This window comes from Hoplias malabaricus, chromosome 1 (assembly GCF_029633855.1).
Source record: "Hoplias malabaricus isolate fHopMal1 chromosome 1, fHopMal1.hap1, whole genome shotgun sequence".
Taxonomy (NCBI): Eukaryota; Metazoa; Chordata; class Actinopteri; order Characiformes; family Erythrinidae; genus Hoplias; species Hoplias malabaricus.
The window spans coordinates 56,045,097-56,063,651 of record NC_089800.1 but is presented as its reverse complement, the minus strand read 5'-3'; the positions used below and the strand labels follow the sequence as shown (position 1 = coordinate 56,063,651).

General features: G+C 38.8%; 3 protein-coding genes across 3 annotated transcripts; all 3 read right to left on the bottom strand.

Annotated features, from left to right (window-relative positions):
* Window positions 1-1,216: 1,216 nt before the first annotated feature.
* olfm4.2 (olfactomedin 4, tandem duplicate 2) lies at window positions 1,217-4,702 on the bottom strand. Its single transcript, XM_066662396.1, has 5 exons — window positions 4,649-4,702; window positions 3,384-3,551; window positions 3,065-3,277; window positions 2,349-2,493; window positions 1,217-2,016 (listed from the first exon to the last, which is right to left on the bottom strand). Exons 1-5 carry the CDS (start codon window positions 4,700-4,702, stop codon window positions 1,217-1,219), a joined length of 1,380 nt encoding a protein of 459 aa, XP_066518493.1.
* Window positions 4,703-6,619: 1,917 nt separating this feature from the next.
* olfm4.1 (olfactomedin 4, tandem duplicate 1) lies at window positions 6,620-9,051 on the bottom strand. Its single transcript, XM_066644303.1, has 5 exons — window positions 8,606-9,051; window positions 8,361-8,522; window positions 7,924-8,136; window positions 7,592-7,739; window positions 6,620-7,505 (listed from the first exon to the last, which is right to left on the bottom strand). The coding sequence occupies exons 1-5, from the start codon at window positions 8,657-8,659 to the stop codon at window positions 6,661-6,663; spliced, it is 1,422 nt and encodes a 473-aa protein (XP_066500400.1). The 5' UTR covers window positions 8,660-9,051; the 3' UTR covers window positions 6,620-6,660.
* A 701-nt stretch (window positions 9,052-9,752) lies between these two features.
* On the bottom strand, window positions 9,753-18,405 carry LOC136672265 (leucine-rich repeat-containing protein 74A). The gene is made up of 13 exons (XM_066648287.1): window positions 18,300-18,405; window positions 17,641-17,816; window positions 17,188-17,295; window positions 16,903-16,996; window positions 16,752-16,801; window positions 16,588-16,669; window positions 15,741-15,826; window positions 15,014-15,208; window positions 14,504-14,599; window positions 12,434-12,577; window positions 11,954-12,058; window positions 11,622-11,707; window positions 9,753-11,157 (listed from the first exon to the last, which is right to left on the bottom strand). Exons 1-13 carry the CDS (start codon window positions 18,403-18,405, stop codon window positions 10,548-10,550), a joined length of 1,938 nt encoding a protein of 645 aa, XP_066504384.1. The 3' UTR covers window positions 9,753-10,547.
* Window positions 18,406-18,555: the final 150 nt, after the last annotated feature.

Sequence of the window (18,555 nt, the reverse complement as noted above, 5' to 3'; positions counted from 1 at the left end):
CAGTGGTGACCTCAGAACATGTACTTTTTATTAGTTCGTTGCTGTCTGGCAGTGTTATAGGATTCAAAAACTGCAGTAAAACATTAATTTTGTGATGAAGGAAACTGATTCATTCATTATCTGCAACAGGTGGGTCCGGAGCCTACCCAGAATCATAGGGCACAAGGCAGGAACACACCCTGGAAGGAGCGCCAGTCCTTCATAGGGCAACACACACACATTCACTCACACCTACGGACAATTTTTTGAGTCACCAATCCACCTACCAACATTTGTTTTTGGACCGTGGGTGGAAACCCAAACACCCGGAGGAAACCCACACAGACACAGGGAGAACACACCACACTCCTCACAGACAGTCACCCGGAGGAAACCCACACAGACACAGGGAGAACACACCACACTCCTCACAGACAGTCACCCGGATGAAACCCACGCAGACACGGGGAGAACACACCACACTCCTCACAGACAGTCACCTGGAGGAAACCCACGCAGACACAGGGAGAACACACCACACTCCTCACAGACAGTCACCCGGAGGAAACCCACGCAGACACAAGGAGAACACACCACACTCCTCACAGATAGTCACCCGGAGGAAACCCACGCAGACACAGAGAGAACACACCACACTCCTCAAAGACAGTCACCCGGAGGAAACCCACGCAGACACAAGGAGAACACACCACACTCCTCAAAGACAGTCACCCGGAGGAAACCCACACAGACACAGGGAGAACACCCCACACTCCTCACAGATATGTTGATATGTCAAATATGTTGATATTTTAACAGAATATTATTGCACAGGCTCAGCACACTTTAATACACAATTAAAAATATTTTCTGAATGTAACAAATAAATTAAAATGATCAAATAATAGAATGATTGCACAAAAATTTAAGAAACTGTCAAAGTTTTAAGTTTATTCCCCGTAGAGGATGTGAATGGTTTAGAAAATGTGTAAATTAAACAGTGATGTCTTATTACAGTACGGATAATATATAGGGATCAAAAATAAATATGAACAATCACAACAAAAAATCAAAGACCATTAACAATGAATGTAATTAAAGATGAACACAGAAGTAGTAATGCTTCAAATCAGTTTATTTCCCAAAAGACAACACCTTATAGGTGCATATGATTCAAATAGATAATGAAAGGAGCTTACAGATTTCAGCAGACATTTTTAATAAAGCTGCCAGAGCACTAGGCACTCTTGAACTTCACATTATATGAGACATAGTAGCCATTGTTGTACATGTAGAGTTTCTGATCAGTGGGGTTGTAATCAAGGTACATGTAATTCTCCTGGAACTTCTCAAAGGGAATGCTAATGTAACTTTCTTTTCTTGCATTAGTGTCGTAAGTATAGAAGATTTCCTCTTTGTGGATGTCTACAGATCTTGTAACATAAAGAACTCCACAAATCATGAAGGCATTAGTTACAGATTGTTTGAAGACACTGGTTTCATAAACCGCTGACAGTGCAAAAGCTTCCTCGTCTATCCTCCCCAGCACCAGTTTACCCTTTGATTCCTCTGTAGCATACGTTACCCATAATCCCTTCTCATCAGTTGCAAAGTCCAGGTTCTGATTGGCCGAATAATGGTAGGAGAATCTGCTGCTAGCCATTGGCACCACCCTGTATGCTACTGTCTGACTGGTCAAATTATACTTGGCCATGCTGAAAGGGTTTGAGAACTGGTAATACCATACATTAGCACGGACAATGTAATTATTGCCTAAGCCTCGCCAATCCTTTGAAGTGTAGAGGTCATACGTTTTCATTGACTGTCTTAGTATCAGTCTGTAATAGTCTGAATAAGTCGTAATATATCTGACCTGTGTATTAGTGGAAGCAGAGTACCAATACATGTTTTCAGAACCAGGCAGAGGCTTAGTATCTTTTCCCCACCCTCCATATATGTAGCCAGTATTTAGATTAGCATTCAACTGGCTGACAACAGGTTTTCCAACTCTCAGGATACCACCATGCTTGCAGGATCCTGAGAAGAAAATGCAAAGTGAATATAGTTAACATTTTTAATGAAGATCAGTCAAGTCTGTATTTAGTGCTCGGCTGTTTCCTTACATATAATTCTATTGTCCATAGAGACTTACAGTTTTCTTAAAATCATGTTACAAATGTAGTCTGTTGCAGCATTAGGAGTCTGCTTAAGGACTCTTACTGACATATCATGTTGTTCCTTCCAGAAAGGGAACTGAAGCCTACTCTGTCATGTGTATAGCAGCAGTGCTACCAGTTGTGCTATAAAATTACATGTAAACATCTGATATTAAATCTTTTTTTTTAAGTAGAACTGTTATGAAACATTACCAGTCTGTGCATTGGAGAAGTCATCTTGGTCATCCCTGCATTTCTCCAGCTTTTTCTGAAGCTTGGCGAACTCAATCCGAATCACCTCTAAGTTGCTCTGGTCGTAGCTTTCCAGTTGATCAACAATAATGCTCATATTGTGAATCTTTAAAAGATATGTATTAGACATTTTCAGTTTGTTTACTGCTTGCATTTAGCTTTAATCCAGTTCAGCTAAAGTTCCTTTAGCTACAAACTAGATCCTGAAACTTTTGCTGATGACCTCCTGAGAGTTCATGCACCTGTCATCTATGTTCAGAGGACCAACAGAGCATAACTGGCCTTTCTCTCCCTGAGGGAGTAAGATGGCCTCCCCTCTCACACCTCATTCCCCCAAAGTGTGCATTTGTTAGCTAACATTACCAAACTGCATGGTAAATCTACTCTTACATATTTGATAAAGCTGCTCATGTTTAAATATTTGACCCTCATATATGTATAAACATTGATTAAACATACCTGGATTAACATTAAGAAAAATGTACGGTGCCATAAACATATCTAAACACATCTGATGGGAATACTATGTAGAGACAATTCTCTGCAGATACTGATATGACTCATATATCATGTGTATCTCAAATTCAGAAAATGAAAGTTCATTAATAGACCTTTTTGAAACAAGCTTTAAAACCTTATACAAAGCATGGAACAGATGAATTGTAAAAAGTTCTTGCCTCATTGTAAAGGCTATCGAATGCTGGGGAAGAGGAGTTGAAGGACCCTTTCAGTTCTGTGACCAGAGCTTCAAACTGTCGCAGCTCAATTTTCAACAGCTCAAATTCCAGTTTGATGTATTTATCAGGCCCACTTTCCACAACCTCCAAACGTATGGTCAAGTTGGAGAGTTCCTCGAGAAGAACAACAAGCTGGCCCTTGAAACTAATGAGCTGTGGACAAGAAAATATATTTAACCATTATATGGCAAGAGAAAGGTAATGTCTAAAAAGGGACGGAATTAGCATCTACTAGTGCATTTATAGCAGCAGGTCGCACCTTGTTGATATGGAGTTCAACATCCACAGTCAGTTGATTAGAAGATATTTGGACACTTTCCACACGGTTTGCAGGGAATGTGATGTCAGGTAAGAACACATGGCAGACACACTGGCCAGAGCCTCCCACAGAGCTGGTCACATTTCCTGACCCCCAGTCCTCCAAAGGCTGAAAAAATGAAGACAAGAAACAAGTGGACTTAACCTACTCATTAAATCTAATCTATAAAACATCAGAGGTAGGTAGAGTAGCCTAAATCCATATCCATATAAAAGTAGTTTGTAATAGCAACTGGGTACCCCTCATCGTAGAAGTACAAAAAACAAAGTTATCTGTCAGCTAATTTAACAGAAATAATATCTTAGAATCTTAATATGCATATTGAACTCAAAATCTGTTGAATGCAGTTAAAAACAAAGTCCTTCCAGTTTGGAAGTGTAGAATTTGAAATGATGTGAAGAAAATCTAAGTAATAATAAACTTATAAGTATTAAATACCTGTAGAAAAGGCACCATTACAAAAACAGCAGACGAATACATGAAGCATTTCTCAGCTTAGAAATTTAAATATTTACAACTCTGTTCTTACGTTTTTAGTCTATTTTGGATAATAAAATACTAATTCTAAGTCAGAGGTGTGTCTAATTAAATAGTAGCACGACAACATATCCGAATCACCTTAAACACAAAATCTAAACTAATTTTATAAACTAAGGCTAAATTCATTCATTCATTCATTCATTATCTGTAACCGCTTATCCAATTTAGGGTCGCGGGGGGTCCAGAGCCTACCTGGAATCATTGGGCGCAAGGCGGGAATACACCCTGGAGGGGACGCCAGTCCTTCACAGGGCAACACAGACACACACACATTCACTCACACACACACCTACGGACACTTTCGAGTCGCCAATCCACCTGCAACGTGTGTTTTTGGACTGTGGGAGGAAACCGGAGCACCCGGAGAAAACCCACGCGGACACGGGGAGAACACACCAACTCCTCACAGACAGTCACCCGGAGCGGGAATCGAACCCACAACCTCCAGGCCCCTGGAGCTGTGTGACTGCGACACTACCTGCTGCGCCACCGTGCCGCCCTAAGGCTAAATTGTAACTGAGTAAAGTGTCTGTTCCTTTACTCACTAATATTTGAGTAGAGGTATAAAATATTACCATTTAGAAATCCTCAGTATTTTACTTAAGTAAATATATCTAGTTCCTATTCTCCTCGGTATACTTCTAAAAAAAAAAATAAAGACCTACTAGCCAGGCGTATGCAGGGCTGACAAAAAAAACAAGCAGAAGAATGAGATGCATTTTGTCTCAGGTTTTCTTCAGTGAGTGGCTCTGACTCTCACAGACCGTCCGTCTTTTAAAGGTGCAGTTATCAGAGTACATCCTGAACATCTTTTGAATTCCCACACTTATTGCTAACATGCACATAAAGATTTGCAATAAACTCACTCTTAGTACTCTGGAACACATTTGTGTTTGCTCAAGAGTCTAAAGCCGTGCTAATTTGTGCTTTGTTTGGGAACAAACGTCATCAGCCATTTACAACACATATGAGATGAATGAGAAATGCACCACATGTAACATCTGATAATATATTTATAATGTGCAATAGCTACGGTGTTGCATCATCATAGACCAAATTGTAAATGCAGGCCATAATATTTGTAAACCGACAAACACAGTAAGAACAGCTGAAAAACTTCTCTGTGTAAATTAAGATAATAAATCTAAAAAAGCTAAAAACTGGTGAAGAACACTTGTAATGCCACATTATTGCAATAACAGGATGAGTGAGTCAAAAGCACAAAGATAAACTATCCATTGTTTTCACTGCATGACTTGACTGTGTTTTTTAAATAATAAAATATTTATTTAATATAAGAATTTTAAGCAAGGGTGGCCCTGTGTCACAGCAGGTAGTGTCACAATCACACAGTTCCAGGGTCCTGGAGGTTGCGGGTTCGAGTCTCGCTCCAGGTGACTGTCTGTGGCCTCAGAATGAGGCCTGGCATTGTATGGTGAAATAAACAGGGATTTACCAGAATAAGGTGAAACATTAACAGCAGCTTATGCTTTCTAACAACCAAATGTTCGTCTCCACATCAGTGTAAACTTCTCACATATATAAATCACCCCAGCCATGGTCACTCTCTATCCAAGAGCTACTTCTGAGGATATTGAGGAGACAGCTGCGTATGGTGGAAAAGTGGAATACTGATTACTTGGCTATGTTTAAGTCAGGGGGCTGAATTTGAAAGTGTATTTGAATGTGACCCTTATCATGAAAAACATATTACTAAAGCATGGTTAGTTATATTTATTTATATTGTTGTATGTGATTGATGTCTTGTTTATTTGTTAAAAATGCATGCCCAGACTAATTCAGGAGTATCCAAATACTGGCCTGGAACTGGCACTGGGGGTTAAACCTACAGGAGAAGCATGTGAATATTAGTATATGGATTTTTACATTTTTAGTTTTCCAGGAAGTTAAAATATGTGGTCAGTCTCAATCCATTCATGTATATGACATACTGTGCATATAGGAAATAAATTACTTAAAGTGCGTTTTTAAAATTTAATTTATGTTCTTCACAATGAGCTCCACTATTGGCACTCTGGTAATGATAAGTTAAAAGTACTCACGTCTTTCTGGGTTATTTTAGGAATAAAGCATTTTATTTACTTAGTTTGCCATTATGGTTACAGTACTAAATGTTTGCCACATCTGCTGGAAATGTGATTTATTTTTTTATTTTGGACATTAGACAAATTGTGTTTACACACGAAAGAACCATCTTTTTGAGGACAATTAACAATTACAGATAAGAACAATCCAAATAGAGTAAATTCCCCTAAAACTACATTCTGATTATCTTTTACACATAATTTTAATCTTATATTCAAACAACATGTTTAGGATGTTTATCATTACAGATTATGTTCTTTTATGGTTAAGTTTAAAGACATTTTAACTATTGTCAGAGCCACAGATTATGTTACATGAGAACATAGAAATTTCTCAACAAAACACATTTTGGATGTGATTGTGGATTAAGAGAAAGATTTCAGAAGGAATAATAATCTAGACAAGTAACAAACTCTTGTCTGAACACAGTTAAATATAATATAAAATACACGATTCACCCAGGTATAATGCTCATATGATTTTTATTATCATGAATGCAAATTGCAAGTATATTGAACTTCTGTGTCTCCCAGTACATACATCAAAAATGACATGTCTTTTCAAATGTACTTCAATCAGTAATGTTTTCGATCAAGTGCTTGGGTTCATTTGGTTGGTTGTTTTGCTTGAACCAAAGATGATAACTGACATAGTAACCATCGTTGTACATGTAGAGTTTCTGATCAGTGGGGTTGTAATCCAGGTACACGTAATTCTCCTGGAATTTCTCAAAGGGGATGCTGACATAGCTCTCCTTTCTTGTGTTAGTGTCATAAGTGTAAAAGATCTCCTCTGTGTGGATGTCTACAGATCTTGTGGCATAAAGGACTCCACACACTATAAAGGCATTGCCCACAGCAGGCTTAAAGACACTGGTCTGCCACACTTCCTTAAGAGCAAAAGCCGCCTCATCTATCTTTGCCAACACCAGTTTACCCTTAGATTCCTCTGTAGCGTACATTACCCATAGTCCCTTCTCATCAGCAGCAAAGTCCAGGTTCTGACTGGCTGAATAATGGTAGGAGAATCTGTTGGTTGCCATTGGTACCACCCTGTACTCTACTGTCTGACTGGTCAAATTGTACTTGGCCATGCTGAAAGGGTTGGAGAACTGATAATAAAAGATGTTAGAACGGACAATGTAATTATTACCTATGCCTTGCCAATCCTTTGAAGCATAGAGATCATAAGTTTTCATTGGCTGTCTCATGATCAGTCTGTAATAATCTAAATATCTACTAATGTATCTGACCACCGTGCCAGTGGAAGCAGAGTACCAATACATGTTTTCAGAACCAGGCAGAGGATTTGAATCTTTGCCCCATCCTCCGTACTTGTAACCTGTGTTCAGATTTGCATTCAGCTGGCTGATGATGGGTTTGCTCAGTCTCAAAATACCTTCGTGGCTGCAAGATCCTATGAAAAATAAACAAGGAACAATAGTTCAGCAATGGACTCAAATAGAAAACATACAAAAATATAAGAATGTGGTAAATATTTACCAATGTTAGGGTTAAAGATTTCATTGTGGCGTCTCTCGCACTCTTCCAGTTTCTGCTGAAGCTTGATGTATTCTCTTCGTGTCACTAAAACCAGGTTCTTGTCGTAGACAGTCTCCAGTCGTGTCAGCTCGACAATTATAGAGGTGATCTGAAAGGAAAGCAGTTTGTTTTCAGTAAATTTGCAAGGACAACGGTCAGGGACAAAGGGCTTTTGTAGTTTAGGCATGGAGACAAGTTCGTTTACGACAAGTTAGTAGTTTAGGCTTTTTGTGAAAATGTATGTTGAGTAAAATGAATAACTATATTAAGTCAAATTCACATTAATACTTTACCTCTTTGCGAAGGATGACAAGCACTGAGGAAGACTTCTGAATGGAGGCTTGAAGCTCGACAATCAGAGCCTCTACCTGCTTGATCTGAATCTTCACTTCCTGTATGTAGAGCTCACTGTAGGAGTCAGGATCGTCCTCCATTATCTTGATCAACACTGTGAGGTTCACAACTTTCTCCATATAAACTGTAAGCTTGCCCTCATACATCTCAACCTGCCAAGAGGAAGTTTGAAAAGAACAGAATTAGAATATTGTTACAAATAAAGTTATTACAGGGCAAAGACCAAATCTTCCACTTCTCAAGGAGTTTGTAGGAATCAGAAGAACTTAATTAGGTAAGTGTAAAAGAATTAGTAAAGTCTTTTAAATACAAAATTACTGACCCCAGGTATTAAATCTAGATTATGAAGGACGGAATGTTCGAGCTTCTCCTTTACCTTGATGATTTCCTGCTCCAGTTTGTGGCTGATCTGTACTGTAGTCTGTTCCAGCTGTTCTAGATCTCTGATTGGGAATGTGCTGCCTGGCAGGAAGGCCTCACAGCTGCACTGCCCTTCAGGACCCACAGTTCCATTCCTCCCAGTCCACAAATCCACAGGCTTTGGGAAACAAATGAGGTGAAAATCACTTTCCTGAAAGCACCACCACAGTGATGTAGAAAATGACTGGCGTAATGTCTTACCTCCAAGGCAATGGTTGAGCTTAGGAAGAAGAGACAGATAATTGCTGTGATCATTGTGAATCAGGTCAAATTCTTCTAAACTTCTGTTTCAGAGCTTCAGACTCTGTGGCTTTTAAAGGCTGTGTCTTAACTCAAGCGAACCAGCATCTGGGCTCTTCTCACTGTAACTGCCTATAACAGCCGAAAATCTGCACACATCCTGTTCATAAGTGATGTAATAAACTCTATGACCAACAAACATCACACTTATCTTGAGTAGAAAATACAGGTGCATTTATATTGCATTTTCCCCATCTTGCCACAGACTGCATATCCACAGAGGTGAGGATTCATATTTACATGTAATGTGTGGATTCACCCGTGTTAAATCAACACTATTAGTGTTAACTTAACACCGAGAGTGTTCAATTATTACACTAATAGTGTTGATTTAACACTGGAAAATTTACTGTGCAGCACAAATTTGGTGAAACCGAATACTCAACTGCCTTTTTACCTAAAACCAACTAAGAACCAACTACTTATCAATATACTTCACTGGTTAACTTCAACATGACATCATGTTCATTATTTACAGCATGAAAAGATTATATATATATTATTAAATTATTTAATTATTATATAATTTTTTATGCTGTAAATAAAGAACGTCATGTTGAAGTTAACCAGGTTAAAGCCACTACCTTCTAAGCATTATATTTTAGACACAAATTATACAAAAAAGAAGAAAAGAGAAAAAAACATCATCAGGTTCTATGCTAAAAGAAGGTAGATGTATTAATAAGTTCCACTACAGCACTTTAGACTTACTCTGACCTTTAGTAGTTTTTTAAGCATCTGCTATAATACTTTTATTTAAGTTTTATTTTGAGGAGGTACTAAATATTGAGGAGGTATATAAATATTAAAAGATATTACTTTTTGACAGCAATGTCCTAAATATATTTTTGCTGTTTTAAAGTATTGAAAATGTATTCTCTAAATTATTTTTTCACATTTCTCACTGAATAAACAATTATACGGTTAAACATTTATCAGTAAACTATTCATGCTTCTGAAAAGTCATTAAAATTATGTTTTAAAATTATAGACAAAGCTGTATAACACAGAGAATGACACTTAAAAATGTCAGCTTCAGATATCAGGGTCCTGGGTTTGAACCTCACCTCTAGTCAGTGTGTGTGAGGATGTTGGTGTGTTCTCCCCATGTCAGCATTGGTTTCCTTTAGTTGCCCCAGTTCTTCCTCAATTCAAAAACATGTTTGTACGTGGACTGGCTGAGTTTTGAAGTTAATAAATATATCTTCTGCTGCCTAGTTTATTTGAATTCTTAATAAGTTTTTAAAAATATAATAGCACAAATTCATTCAATCATTTATTCATTTTCTGTAACTGCCTTAACTCCTTCAAAAACTGCAATGTGTCCAGAACCTTCCCGGAATCACTGGGTGCCAAACAGTAACACATCGTGGATGGAGTGCCAGTTTATTACACACTCACACCTTCACTCACTTACTCACACTGATGGACACTTTTAAATTGCCAGTCAACCTACCAACATGTGTTTTTGGACTGTGTTAGGAAACTGGAAAGCCCAGAGAATACCAACACAGGTAAGGGAAGGACACACCAACTTCCTCACAGACAGTGACCCAAGGCAGGAATTGAAGCCAAAACCCCAGAACCCCATCGTGAAAATGACACCACATTGTCACCTTATAGCACAAGAAAGTGCTATATACTTATAAACTTATAAAGTGGTTCCAAAATTTTAAATGGCAGTGCAAAGTATTTTCTAATATTATATGCTTTCTCTGTAACTCAAAGCATTTGTCAAATACAGATTTCAAAATCAATATATGTTATGTATACAATCTGTAGATGTTCGTCTGTATTAATCATACTACAGTAATAGTACAGTAGCAGTCTGTAACCATTTATGTTACTTTGCTTTGCTACTTTGTCTCCTGGGAGATTTTTCTGCTCGCTTTCTACTTTTCTTTGTCTTGGCTTTGGACACCACTGCAACGTTAGGTCTTGTGTTCAGTGCTGGTCGCGATGTGGTCAGTTGGTTGAGAGGTGGGCTGAGTTTGTTGGTGTCATGGCTGGGGTTAGAGATGGAATGAATTCCCTGGGCAGATGCAGGTTTGGTGAGGAATGGCCGAGAGCTGTTATCCAGCAGGTTGGGCTGAGAGTAGGAGCGCATGGCTGGAGAGCTGGGGGGTCTGGAGGATGCTGGGACTGGTATCATGGGCAGGTGCACATGGTCAGTGCTCATGTGAGTAACAGAGTAGCGGCTACTGGTGGACATGATGATGTGGTGCCAGGAGCTGAGGGGTGTGGCTAAGAAGGGCTGTGGACCGCTGGAGTCATCTTTTGCTCCGCTGGGGGAAATGACCAAGGAACTGCGTGGAGTGACTGCCTCCACTGCTGTCTGGAAGGTTTTAAGGATTCGATCGCTCTTCTGTTTCTCTTTTTTTTGACGAGACTCTACCTTACGCAGCTGTCGCCGGTGGTCTCGCATCATCTGCTTCCTGGTGTCTGCCAAGCCCCTGTAAATCATCAATAAGCAATATTGATTTTCCTGTTATTACTGTGCTTTGTAATGCATCACTGATCTTTAGAAGACATTATATATTTTAAACAAAAGGACAATGTCCTTCTTAAAAGGGCTAGTTGAAAAGAAGTAATTGTTACAAATGATTATTAATAACTTTTAAGATGTTTACAATCTAATTTATAGCCATGTAGTAAACAGGTTTCTAAGCAATTTGTAAACCTTAATAAATTTTAAAAACCTTATTTTAAAATAGTACCATTGAACCAAACCAAAAAAAAAATGACAAATCACAATTACATTGGAGTTTATTACAAGTGACATGCATTATGAATCTCCTTTGTTTGCCACTCCTGACAACAGCTTCCTCCTCATTGGGAACCACTGCTATTTAGGGACTGGAGTGATTTTAATATTGACCTTACAATGAATTTGTTACTGTGAGAAAAATGACCCCACCTGTAATCTACACTCCCTGTTCCCTCTCGGTCTAGTCTCTGAATGAGCTCCTCGATCTGGAATCTGTCCAGAGGGATGCTGGATTGCTGTAATGAATGAACAGAATATAGCACACAGTGACTTTGAAAGACACACTGTAACAGGTTAAACTATGCCTTAAAAACCAAGGTAGTCAAAGGCAGTCTGTTTAAAAGCGGAACAGAAAAGAAAAAAGCCAAAGATATGAAAGAACAAAAGATAAAACACAGACAAAATCAATGCCATTTGATTCCGAACACTGAGCCACAGTGAATTCCTTAGTAAACGTCAGTGAGTAAGACCGGAGTCCCTACCTGGACAGCTTTCCTGAACTCTGACACTGGAACATGCATTGTCCCATCTTTATCAATTTTCCGGAAGAAATCCCAAAGGCGAAGTTTGCGTTCATCAAGGTAGTCCTTAAAAAACAAAGGAAGATTATGCATGAGCATATATATTGTGGGCTGTAGCAAAAAATAATATTCAAATTAAATATGAACATTTACATAACATGACTAATTTTTTGAGTTTTACTTTTACACTAAATCCAATGAAGTAAAATTTCTAATGAATTAATCATTCACCTTTCAATGAAACATGTGTCACAATAATAATCAAAAACTGTACCATGCCATAATGTGATATACACTGCAAAACTGACCGATTTTCCAACAAACACTACATATTGTATCATATGTCTAGACAGATAATCAGTATAAAAACTTCTTCAATTTAATTATGAGCTCCTTAAATGTGTTCTGATTCCATTTTTATATGTATAATCCCTCTAGTACCTGAATAACTTTCATAGGGTCTGGTCGCTTTGGAGGTTTTTTAGCAATAAATCCCCCAACTCCACCATACTGCACCTCTAGATTGGGGTGTTCCTGGCACGTTAACTCCAGGAGCTGCACAAAGTTTTCATTCACCAGCACATTCTTTAACACACACACACACACAATAACAAAATTTACCAGCATCCTATAGCAATGCTTCAGTAGTCTTTTAAAAGAGATATCCGTGTTTAAAAACTGTTAGTTGTAGTAAGAAAACATTTATTAATGAATCACATAATGAATTGTGTGTATTCAGATTACAGATGCGGCTGAGAAACATATTACACAGAATTCTGCACCAAAAACAAAAAGCCCTGGAATGTCTTTCATGAAAGCAATCTTTCAGCTAGGAAGCCTAAAGTACATATTGCCCCTGTATGTAGAGCTGGGTTATATTCCCTCTTTATTGCCAAGTACAACGCTGGTTCCAATGAAGTTGGGACGTTGTGTAAAACATAAATAAATACAGAAAACAATGATTTGCAAATCCTTTTCAAACTTTATTAAACTGAATACACTACAAAGACAAGATATTTCATGTTCAAATGGATAAACATTGGTTTTTTCCCCCCAAATATTCACTCATTTTAAATTTGAGTCCTGTAACATGTTCTAACAAAGTTGGTACAGGGGCAAAATAAGACTGGGGAAGCGGAGGAATGCTCAAAAAACACCTGTTTGGAACATTCCACAGGTGAACAGTTAATTGGAAACAGGTGAGTGTCATGATTGGGTAAAAAAGGGAGTGTCACCCAAAGGCTCAGTCGTTCACAAGCAAGGACGGGGCGAGGTTCACCACTTTGTGAACAACTGCGTGAGCAAATCATCCATCAGTTTAAGAACAAAGTTTCTCAATGTACAATTGCAAGGAATTTAGGGATTTCATCATCTACAGTCCATAATATCTTTAAAAGATTCAGAAAATCTGGAGAAATCCCTGCAAGTAAGCGGCAAGGCTGAAAACCAATACTGAATGCCTATGAGCTTCGATCCCTCAGACGGCACTGCATTAAAAGCAGTAACGGATATTACCACACAGGCTCAGGAACATTTCAGATAACCATTGTCAGTGAACACGGTTTGTCGCTTCATCTACAAGTGCAAGTTAAAACTCTACCATGCAAAGTGAAAGAACACTCATATCAACAACACCCAGAAATGCCACCCGAGCTCATCTCAGATGGACTGACACAAAGTGGAAAAGTGTCCTGTGGTCTGACGAGTCCACATTTCAAATTGTTTTTGGAAATCATGGACGTCGTGTCCTCTGGGCCAAAGATGAAAAGGACTGTCCGGATTGTTATCAGCGCAAAGTTCAAAAGACAGCATCTCTGATGGTATTGGGGGGTGTTAGAGCCCATGGCATGGGTAACTTGCACATCTGTGAAGGCACCATTAATGCTGAAAGGTACATACAAGTTTTGGAGCAACATATGCTGCCATCCAATCAACGTCTTTTTCAGGGACATCCTGCTTACTTCAACAAGACAATACCAAGCCACATTCTGCATGTGTTACAACAGCGTGGCTTCGAAGTAAAAGAGTACGGTACTAGACTGGCCTGCCTGCAGTCCACACCTGTCTCCCATTGAAAATGTGTGGTGCATTATGAAGCACAAAATATGATAACGGAGGCCCCGGACTATTGAGCAACTGAAGTTGTACATCAAGCAAGAACTGGAAAGAATTCCACTTACAAAGCTTCAACAATTAGTGTCCTCAGTTCCCAAACACTTACTGAGTGTTGTTAAAAGGAAAGGTGATTTAACACAGTGGTAAATGTGCCCCTGTCCCAACTTTTTTGGAACGTGTTGCAGGCCTCAAATTCAAAATGAGTGAATATTTGCAAAGAAACTAGAAAGTTTATCCATGTGAACATTAAATATCTTGTCTTTGTAGTGTATTCAATTGAATGTAGGTTGAAAAGGATTTGCAAATCATCATATTTTTATTTATGCTTAACACAACATCCCAACTTCATTGGACTTGGGGTTGTATAATCACATTCGTGCCACACATGAGACTCACACATATGTTGATATCCTCAATGGAAGTTTTGGGAGTGTTCCTTACAACACTGATCAAAGCCAGAGCCCCTTCCACTGTCAAAGAGTTGTAGGCCAGCTGCAAAGGCATACAACATGTTTATGGATGACCTGCATATTGCAGGCTATTCAGAAGAACAAATATATTTGTGTAAGTGACTCAGGCAAGTTTTACAGAGGTTTGATGTAATAATATATGAGCCAAAACAATCCACAGTTAAGTTCACTTTGTGTCCCATCACAAACACAGATGTATTCATTCTCACAAGACAAATCATTTAAAGTTGACTGAATACTCTCATCATTGTCCAAAAGAACGTAAAGCTTTCAGAGACATAAAGAATGAAGGAACCAGCAGAAATTCAAAATTTTCCCAAATGACCTGGGACAAAGGCTAAACTAAATATTTTTCCTTCTGCTACAACTGCAATTTTGGAGATACTGGGTGTTTCTGGACAGCAATTTAAAAAAACGCACAAATCTCCAAACTCACCCTCAGTGTTCTGAGTGTGTCATTGGCCTCAAGGCCTCTGCAGAGCATGCCTACACCTTCGTTAGTGATGCGGTTGTTACTGAGGTCCAGGTACACTAAGGTGTTGTTGAATTTCAGAGCTTCACCCAAAGCCAGCGCTCCCTCATTACCAAAGCCATTCCAAGAGAGGTCCAAATGCTTCAAAGTCACATTGACCTGATATTGGGAATGTGCACAAAACACACTGTAATATACTCAGCATTCATTCATTCATTCATTTATGTAATCACTTCATCCTGTTCAGGGTTAGGATTAGTTCAGAGTCACTGGGCACAAGGCAGGAAGACAGTATGAATGTGTGAGTGTGAGCGACAGTAATATAAGCGACTAAGTAAGCAACTTTAATAATAATTCCTTCCATGCTGATAAACCCTGCTCCTATAGAAATTCATTATTAATCTTCTCTGGCTCCCCACATCTTCTATATCTGCCCTTTAGATTATTTTTAGTGTATTTATACAGTTTTATTTTGTTAATATCTAATTTATTCAGTAATTCTGTGTGTGTACTTGTGTTGTTTATCTTCTATAGTAAATTATTAAAAATTCGTCACTTGCCAAGGCAAAACATGGCTAAAAAAGTTCAATTCTTATTCTAAAGACAACACATATTTGCATATTTTCAGAAATCATTCTGCTCATGTTCATATATTAAATGTTATTTTTATTGTTTTGTATATATTTCATACCTTAAGACCAGCGCAGAAAGCCACGGCTCCCTTCATACGGATGTGATTCCAGCTTAGGTCCAGTAGCTCGATGCCCTCATTATTAGCTGTACCAAAATAAATAAAATATGTTCTCTTCTGTGACTATGTAAACAACACGCACACTACTGTGCAAAAGCCAGCTTTCATTTATTTAAACTTCTTGTACAGGTTATTTATATTTCAGCATCAGGAAAAATTCAGAAGCCATAGATTTAAAAAGAAATTACACAGAAACAGCAGCAACTAAATAAAAAATATATGTTTAGTGAGTCCACTCCTTGCTTTCATTTAAGGCTTTGGGAGGTCAGTCAGCTGTTCTGAGAACACTAGTAACAAATAAATTTCATTTTTTCCCACTAGCTTTTCCACTTCTTTCAATGGGATAATCTTATCTTTTTTCTTTTGATACCTACATTAATATAGGGTGACCAGACGTCCTCTTTTACCCGGACAGGTCCTCTTTTTTAGACTTAAAAAATGTCGGGGCGGAATTTCACAAATGTCCGGGATTTTGTTTTTCTAGAGCTTACAAAGAACTTCGAGACGCGTTTCGTTCACAAACTAGTCCCGCCCTCCCCTACTCCGATTGGTTCGCTTGAGTGAGAAGGGGGCGTGGCGAAGTAGCCTAAAATCTTCGGATTGGACGGTCTAACTGTAGCGCTACCGTTAGTCAGTCTGCACGCCCCCCCCCCCTCTTTTTCACCATCTCAGATCTGGTCACCCTACATTAATATCTATGGAAAGATAATTAACTTGTATTTATTGGTTGTTTTGTCTGTAAATAAAGCAAATGAATGTGTAATCACTGATGTAAAGACGTACATACCCAGCATTTGTCCTAAATATTCCCCACCTCTTCCAGAGAACTGGTTGTGGCTCAGGTCTAGCTCCTTCACTCTGTAGTTGCTCTAAACACAGTTCAGATTAAATCTGGTGCTTATTTGTCTTTACGTCTGTGTACTTTGTGCAATATGTTGTCCGTGAACTTACTGAAAAAGCCTCTGCAAACCACTTGGCATCGTCCTCTGTGAATTCATTACCTGTAAACGAACCATTGGACCTTCATTTCTTATATTATCTCATTAAAAGGTCAAGTGTTTAAGAGTCAGGTGCAGGGACAGGGGAAGAGTGTTTTCAGCACCTGACAGTTTGATTGATTTGATGGAGATATTGTCCAGCAGCACCTTCGCCAAACACTCAGCTCCGGCGGACTGGAGGTGGTTGTCGGAGAGATCCTACAAGAGAAAGAAGAACTGTAGCTGATTTGAAGGCTGTGCTGCTCTCTACTGGACAGACAGGGTTATTATCTACAGTGCTTCACTGGGTGATTGTTAAACTCAACCCCAGCAGGTGGGCGGGCGGACAGACAGACAGACAGACAGATAGATAGATAGATCATTGATTGATTACTTTTGAAATCCAGTACCAGATTCTGAATAGTGAAGTTGGTCCTCAGCATTTCCACGATATATCTCGTCCCCTCCGCCAGCAGGAAGTTATCAGCCAGTTCCAGAGTGGAGGTGTACATGTCGGTCTGTAAAGAATTAAGAGATTTAACTAGGGACTCACGAATTTTTGTATTTGACCGCATATAATTTTTTTTTTATTGAACATGATATAAGGCATGTATATGTTTTGTTGTGTAAAACAAGGAAATTAAATTATCAAAGAATACAGTAGGACTTCAAAGGATCAAAACACTGTAGATAAAAGTGGATATCCTTATTATGGCATAAGAAGGAATATTACACATATCGAGTATATTAAAGGTGTTTTCATTTGCCAAAGTGTTATTACATCTCTTTTGCATTGAGAAGGCTACTGCTTGTTTCATGATTGTATTAGTGGCCAACGGCAGTGAATACAGTGGGACATTTACCACAAGGGCAATGGCAAGTGCTTTTCCTCCTGAAGGGCCGAGGCCATAGTGGTTAAGATTGATGTTGGATTGGCCTATGTTTCTGAGGAAGTAGCTGACTGGTACAACCCCCACCAGTTCACAGGCCTGAAGATACAGCTCTGCAGTGGACATGTCCTTGCTGCTGGACTTGGCCTCTAAAATAACACAGATGGCCGTAGCAAAAATAACATCAAACAGTAAAAAACATTAATAACTCAGAGGTTTCTTAGAACAGTTGGAAAGATGGTGGAGAGAGTAGCTATTTTCTCTTGTTGCTCAGAACATTCTCCTGATAAGTGCAAAAAAGAGTCATTGAAACTTAGGTTTTAAGGGAGAATTCACTGAAATCTCACACAATGCTTAGACATGCTGAGATAATAACACCTTGTGCTTATCTGCATCTGTCTCATGCAACTGTTATCATATTTATCTGGGCCAAGAATGCCTCATGTCTTCTTTTTGTCAAATGCAGGCTAAGGATTTTTTGTAGAATCACCATTAAGTCTTCTGACCCAACAGTGAACAACTATTGAGGAAAAAAAAATCCTCTAGTGGAACTTTTTTCTCAGAATCACAAGTATCCATTTTCTTTGCAAATTCCTGAACATGAGGTTTCAAACAATATATTTCTGACCGACCTTCAGGTTCCTCATCTGTGTCCCACTCTTCCTCCAGTTCAGCCTCATTTGGACTGGTTCCCTCTGCCAGGTTCATAGACTGCAGTGACAAACTGGATGGGTCCATGTTACAGTCCTCTTAATATCCGTTCAGGAGAGGGCAGACGTTTTCAAGTTTGAAATTAATCTACTCTCAAAAAAGTATTACCTTCAAAGGAAGTTATTCACTTCTTTTCAGTGTCCTGAAATGATGTTGTTGTTGTTGATTCTTGGATAG

Bases quoted from the DNA above. Each gene is read 5' to 3' on its own strand.
- olfm4.1 (XM_066644303.1), bottom strand. From the start codon at position 8,659: ATGATCACAGCAATTATCTGTCTCTTCTTCCTAAGCTCAACCATTGCC. The intron at 8,523-8,605 runs GTAAGACATTAC...TGTTTCCCAAAG, and splicing joins GCTCAACCATTGCCTTGGAG to CCTGTGGATTTGTGGACTGG. The intron at 8,137-8,360 runs GTAAAGGAGAAG...TCCTCTTGGCAG, and splicing joins TGGAGCAGGAAATCATCAAG to GTTGAGATGTATGAGGGCAA.
- olfm4.2 (XM_066662396.1), bottom strand. From the start codon at position 4,702: ATGCATCTCATTCTTCTGCTTGTTTTTTTTGTCAGCCCTGCATACGCC. The intron at 3,552-4,648 runs GTAGGTCTTTAT...TCATTTTTTCAG, and splicing joins GCCCTGCATACGCCTGGCTA to CCTTTGGAGGACTGGGGGTC. The intron at 2,494-3,064 runs GCAAGAACTTTT...TATCTTTTAAAG, and splicing joins TCGATAGCCTTTACAATGAG to ATTCACAATATGAGCATTAT.
- LOC136672265 (XM_066648287.1), bottom strand. From the start codon at position 18,405: ATGGACCCATCCAGTTTGTCACTGCAGTCTATGAACCTGGCAGAGGGA. The intron at 16,997-17,187 runs GTACTGGATTTC...TTTCTCTTGTAG, and splicing joins ACTTCACTATTCAGAATCTG to GATCTCTCCGACAACCACCT. The intron at 16,802-16,902 runs GTGCTGAAAACA...GTTCGTTTACAG, and splicing joins CAAATCAATCAAACTGTCAG to GTAATGAATTCACAGAGGAC.